General features: G+C 30.5%; 1 protein-coding gene across 8 annotated transcripts in view; it reads right to left on the bottom strand.

The window, feature by feature from the left end:
* LOC114280061 (lysophospholipid acyltransferase LPEAT2) overlaps window positions 1-1,103 on the bottom strand; it is a 63,741-nt gene extending 62,638 nt beyond the window's left edge. For 6 of the 8 annotated variants that reach the window (XM_082916688.1, XM_082916687.1, XM_082916684.1 and 3 more), the window contains exon 1: window positions 476-1,072. In XM_082916688.1, coding sequence (XP_082772814.1) covers window positions 476-951 — 476 coding nt within the window. In that variant the 5' untranslated portion in view covers window positions 952-1,072. Of the gene's footprint in view, window positions 1-475 lie in introns of all 8 variants that reach the window. The other 2 variants (XM_082916682.1, XM_082916686.1) reach the window with 2 other exon arrangements.
* Window positions 1,104-6,633: the final 5,530 nt, after the last annotated feature.

Raw genomic sequence — 6,633 nt, forward strand, 5'->3', positions numbered from 1 at the left:
TAATTGCAAATCATAAATATGTATCAACACACTTAAGAAACTCAATTATCAACCCAAATAAATTCCACTAAACAAGACCATATGCTTACAAAAAGTGGATAGCATATATAAATTTAGACTAGGCTTCTATAATTTTTAATATATTGATTTATATTTAATAATTATTTAATCCTTTTACACATGACCCCACCCACCATTCGCCTGTGCGAAATTCGCCAATGCCTGTCTTCTGGCCCTTGATGGAAGATTCCTCACTCTGCCCTTTTCTCGCACTTTACGAATTTCTTTCTATTGATTATGTAATGTATAAATCTTCATTATTACGATTATAATTCATTGGCCCCTAATATCATATATGAATAAATAAATTAAAAATGTTCACAATCTAATTGCAAGATAAATGCTTTCATATGAAATCATAAATATGTATCCACACACTTAAAAAGAAACTAAATTATCAACACAATTGACTTACCCAAAAGAAAAGAGGATACACCGAGCACAAATTCGAGTAACCCACATTGCTCTACACCTCCATTTGGGCATTGGGTTCTGCTTATCCATCCAACCGAGGAGAGCAAACTGAGTAGCCACATACCCAACCAACAAAGACAACCCAAACAACACGAGCCGAACAATCGCAATAGGCACACAAATCAGGATCTTCAACCACTCATAAACCCCTTCAATTTGCGGCGTGTGGTTGCGAAAGGGATCGATAGTGGCCGAGGAAGGCACGGAGAGAGGTCCAGCACCGAGAAACTCAAATGGGTTCTCAATCGCTGAATGGCTATTGTTAATCGGATCGGTTTCGTAGTTGTGAAGTCGACTTGGGGGTTCTTCTTCGGAACCCCAATCGTCGTCCACGGGTACAATAAATTGAGGCTCGTCGGAGGGATGAGAGAGGCGGTGTTTGGGTAGTAGAGGAGTGATGGGGTCGTGTTCCGCCATTGTTAAAGCTCCAGCGAGAGTGGAAGGTAGAGAGAGAAACTAGATATATACAGAGAGAGAGAGAGAGAGGGAGAGAGATATATCGAGGCTATCCGCAGCATTAATGGGTGGGAGTCCCACCTCGGCATCAAACCAAACCATCACCTTTCAAATAGTTCCATTTACTATGTTTGGTTTATTTTTTTTTTTTTTAAAAAAAATTATAATATTTTACTTTCTTTTTTTTTTATTTTTATTTTTTTTAATATTTTAAGTAATTTTTAAAATTTTTAGACACACTTAATTTAGATAAGTAAAAAATTTGTAAAGAAACCTTTTAAAAATTTACTAAATACCTAAAATACAAAAAAATATCAGAATTCAGTATATTTTTTATATTTTTATGTATTTATTAATTTTTTAAAATATTTTTTTATAAATTTTTTACTTTTTAGATATATCTAAGTAAGGTGCACCTAAAAAGTAAAAAAAATGCTTAAAATTTAAAAAATATTCACTAAAAACAAAAAAACACGAAAACTAAAAAATTTTAATTTTTAAAAAACTTAATTCAAAAAACTCAAACCAAACACACTGATTTAGGCCAAGTTTGACAAGTCCATAAAAAGCTAAAAAGCTAAAAAGTTAAAAAGTTAACACTATTCACCAAAAGTCAACAATTACAGCTGCACAACTCTCAATCTTAATTTTTTCCTACACGCTAATTTATACAATTTTTTAATACACATTTTTTCATAAAAAATCAAAAAGTTAACCCAAACATCCATATTTTTTTCCTCAATTTTTTAGTCTAAAAAAATAAAAAATATACTTATTTAGGACACCCCAAACAACCTCTTATACTTGTTCAAAAAAAAAAAATAGTTCCATTTATATTTGGGAGCTTTTAGCAGATACTATAACTACATGTTAATTATTCAACTTATATTGTATGTTTAAATAACATTAAAATACTTCTTTTTTTTATTTTAAAACTTTAATTTAATTCCTTTCTTTGTGTCACTTGGCCTTTTTCTTCATTCATCTCCACTTCTTTCTCAATTTTATTGTTTAATTGTCTAATTTTGCCACACGATAAAATCCAAGAAGTCTGGAAAAGAAATGCAACAAAAGAGGAAAAATGACAAATAGAAGCAAAGGAAGGCAATGAGAAAGGAAAGGAACTCGACCAGAATTGTGTAGTCAAATGTGGAAGTAGTGAGAAAATGGTAACGGTAAAGGGGTGTAATAAGGTTAGAAACTGGACTAGAATTGTGTAGTTGAAGGTGGAAGTAGTGACACAAGGGTAGCGGTAGAGAGGTGAAACAAGGATAGGTAGGAGAGATGTGACAAAATTTGATAGAAGTGGCGAAGAATGGAGGAGGTCACAGCGATAGTGATAGTTAATGGTGGTGGCTGATGATGTACTAAGAAATGATGATGGTGGTGGTGTGTACTAAGAGGTTATGTTTTAAGGTATTATTCGAAAAAGTAATTTGCTTGAAGGACAACATTGTAATTTTATTTAAAAAAATTAAAGATATATTGAGATAATGTGTGGCATTTAAATAGAAACTTTCTTATTTTTTAGGCTTGTTAACAAGTGTCTTTAAAACACACGTTAAGCAAATTTAGAAAAATTATATATTTTTTATTACACTTATTTTCATAAGAAATGTATAATTCTTTAAAGTTTTTTAACATATATTTTAAGGATAAACTTTAACAAAACTCTTCAATTTTTTTTTTTTATATTTTAAATATTGAGTAAATCACCAAAAAAATAACTAGTTATGAAGGTGGAGTTTGGCGTTAGTGATTTTTTAGCATTTTAACTTTTTTAAATCTAAAAAAAACAATGTATTTAAGAATTGATAATTACTTTTTTATTAGTAAAAAAGTTATAACTTTTAATTTTATTTTTATTTTTTTCAAAACTAACTAGTGAACCCAAAGTAATTTTTTTAATACCAATGTATTTTTTTATGAGTAAAAAAAAACGATGTAAGTAACACTAAAAAATAAATTTAATTTAAAGTAATAAAAAAAAGAATAGACAATTTTGTTGGAAAGAACCCTCCCTGCGAAATGACAATTCATTTATAATGTTAAAAAATAATTTTATTTACGAAGCACTTTTCATTATTTTTTAGTAAATCAAATGTGAGCATAAACATTGTGATGGAATATGATCATTACTTCCTACTTTCATCTGTCAGTTTATATATATTATATAAGAAAAATGAGATTTTTAGTGGGGAGTATTGTAAAAGTTTCAATATTTTACACTAATTTTTTTAATTTTAAATAATTAAGAAAATCTCTGTTAGATAACTAATTAGTCTATGATTTATTTGATAATTCCACATCGGGAGAAGAAGGAAAAAAATGAATTGTTTTAGTCATATAAAGTGAAACTTATACTCTTATTTAATATTGTAGTATTGTTCATATTTCAATTTAATATAATTTAAATTTTAAATGTTTTAATTAATTAAATTTTGTATAAGTTGATTGGTCTTTTGACCTAACCGATTAGGCTAAATCATTTTTAATTTGACTAATTTGTTGGTTTAATCGCGATTTTAGCAATTTCATCAAAATATATTGATTAAATTTATTTGATTCAAAATAAATTAAAAATTGATCTGATTAAAGACTAAACGATTGAGATTGCTTAATTAGAAATAAACTTTCCGTTTAAATAATTGTTAACTTTTATTTTATAATCTCACATCGAAAAAACAAGGAAAAAGTGAGTTGTTTTACTTATATAAAATGAATCTTAATATTGTGGTGTTATGCATGCTTCAATTCAAGCCAGTTTAAATTTTAAAATTAAAATAACATTTAAAAGTTTTAATTAATTAATTTTTGTATAAGCTGGTTGGCCATTTGACCTAATCAATTAGGCTGAACCGTTTTCAGTGACGAGTATTGTGAAAGTTTCAATATCTCATACTAATTTTCTTAATTTTAAACAATTAAGAAAATTTCCATTAGCTAGCTAATTAGTCTATGATTTATTTGATAATCTCACATCGAAAGAATAAGGAAAAAGTCAATTGTTTTACTCATATAAAATGAATCTTATACTCCCATTAATATTGTAGTGTTGTGCATGTTTCAATTTAATATAATTTAAATTTTAAAATAAAATTTAAAAGTTTTAATTAATTAATTTTTGTATAAGTTGATTAGTCTTTTGACTTAACCGACTAAGCTGAATCATTTTTTATTTGACTGATTCGTTAGTTTAACCGCAATTTTAGCAATTTTACCAAAATATATTGATTAGATTTGTTTGATTCAAAATAAACTAAAGATTGATCTAATTAAAGATTGAACAATTGAAATTACTTGATTAGAAATAAATTTTCCGTCCAAATAATTGTTGACTTTTATTTTAGGGTAAAATTACAAATACACCTCCTGAAATTTGCTTAAAATACAGATTGTCCATTGTGATTTGAAAAGTTACAAACACCCTCTTGTTAAAAATTTTTATTTAACAAAATTAACTAAAAAAATAAAATTCATAAAAACTCTCTAATACAATAATAAAATTACCTAAATTGTTAATTAAAACATATTTCTAATATCATTAAAAACTGTTAATTGATTTGATGATTTATTAATAAAATTGGCGATTTGTTATGAAATTAGAAACTTCATGGGTGAAATGTAATTTTCAGAACTACAGGGAGCAATTTGTATTTTAATCAAATCTCAGATGGTGTATTTGTAATTTACCCATTATTTTATAATCTCACATCGGAAAAAGAAAAAAAAAAAAGTGAATTGCTTTACTTATATAAAGTGAACATTAAGATTGTAATGTTATGCATACTTCAGTTCAAGACAATTTAAATTTTAAAATTAAAACAATATTTAAAAGTTTTAATTAATTAATTTTTATATAAATTGGTTGGTTTTTTGACCTAGCCAATTAGACTAGGGATTGTTTAGGATGGTCTAAATAAGTGCATTTTTTTACTTTTTATGAAATATGGATTGGATTTGAAGTGATGTGGTAGAGAGGTGATATAATTTAAATAAGATAATGTGACCTAAATAGGATAGTGACTTTTTGACTTTTTCGTGTTATTTTTTTTTTTTTTATTCATAAGAAATTGACAACAAACAAACAGAGAAACTAGGCAAAGCTGCCTTACACAGTAGGAGAGGAAGAAGAGGCCCCAATGATGTCTGCAACTAGCAGATTTGCAATCTTAGTGGGGGGATCATTAAGAAACACAAAAGGGTTCTGGTGATTCACACCCAAATTTGCCAAACCATCCGCACTCTTGTTACCCTCTTTACGTATATGAGTGATTGTGCAGTTGCATCGTTGCATTAGAAATTTGGCATCTTCAAGCAGTGCCCTGTGCTGAAAGTGCTGAGATGATGAATCCTTGATGAGTTTGACAACTTGTTCTGAGTCTGTTTCAATGCATATGTCCTTAATTCCTTTCTCAAGCATTATGGTGAGGCCTCGATATACTTCCCAGAGCTCAGCCTCCATACTAGTTGCTTCCTCCAGTTTTCCATGATATCCATGAAGCCAAGCTCCTTTTTCATCCCTGAAAAGGCCTCCATACCCAGCTGGCCCCGGATTGCCTTTGGAGCATCCATTAGTGTTGAGTTTAATTTTTCCTTGCAAAAGGCAACACCCAATTAGTTATATGGTGTATAAGAACACAATACCCCAAGGTATGTGGTAGATCTTTCTATCTTGATTCTTTAGATTCAGTTGTAGCCATTGATCCAACGATTGTCCCTGACAGTCCTCTAACCATCTGGACCCTCTTATAAGATTCCAAATAACCTTCGCTTTGGGACACTCACGGAGAAGGTGGTGAAGGTTTTCAACATTTAAATTGCATCTGGCGCAGCGATCATCAGTAGTTGAACCTCTGATGCATTGTTGCTGATTTGTTAACAAGCGCCCGTTGAAAAAGAGCCAGCAAAAGCCTTTTAATTTCTGGGGTATTTTCAGTTTCCAGATCCAATGCCACTCCACCATGCTTGTGCTCTTAGCAGAGTTTGTTAACAGGTTATAGGCTGCACTAACAGAGAAGTTGCCAGATATTGCTCCTTTCCAATGTGGGGTGTCAGTCACTGTGACAAATTGCGCTAGGTGGATTTGCAGGATACTTTGAAGGACAGAATGTGGAATAAAATCTGCGATTTCTTTAACCTTTTAAGAGCCATCCTCCTGTATGATATCAACTACCTTCATGTTGGGCAAAAGCCCTGTTTGGTATAGCTCTTTTTTCAACTTATTTCAGCTTTCAGCTTAATTGAAGCTATTTTGATGTGTTTGGTTTAGCTTAAGCTTATAGCTTATAGCTTTTTGTAAGTCAGAAATCAGCTTATTCTTTGAGTGGGGTAGGAGAAGCTTAATTTATAAGTCAGAAATCAGCTTATGTTCATAGTTATAAGCTATAAGTTATAAGCTATAAGCACTTTCCCACAGCTCTACCAAACAGGGCCAAAGGGAGAGCTCCAGTGCATTGTTCTGCAATAGTGCCTTGTCCACACCAATAGTCATGCCAGAGTGATATGCTTTTAGCATCACCTATTGTCCATCGAACTCCCTTCTTGAGAAGCTCTCTAGTCTTGATGATACTTCGCCAAGTAGGAGAGGTAGCTCGAGTAATGGGCCAGTCAGACAGAGCATTTTCCATCCAGTTATGCCAA

The sequence above is a fragment of the Camellia sinensis genome, chromosome 2 (genome assembly GCF_055761805.1).
Source record: "Camellia sinensis isolate YWXY chromosome 2, ASM5576180v1, whole genome shotgun sequence".
NCBI classification, from domain to species: domain Eukaryota; kingdom Viridiplantae; phylum Streptophyta; class Magnoliopsida; order Ericales; family Theaceae; genus Camellia; species Camellia sinensis.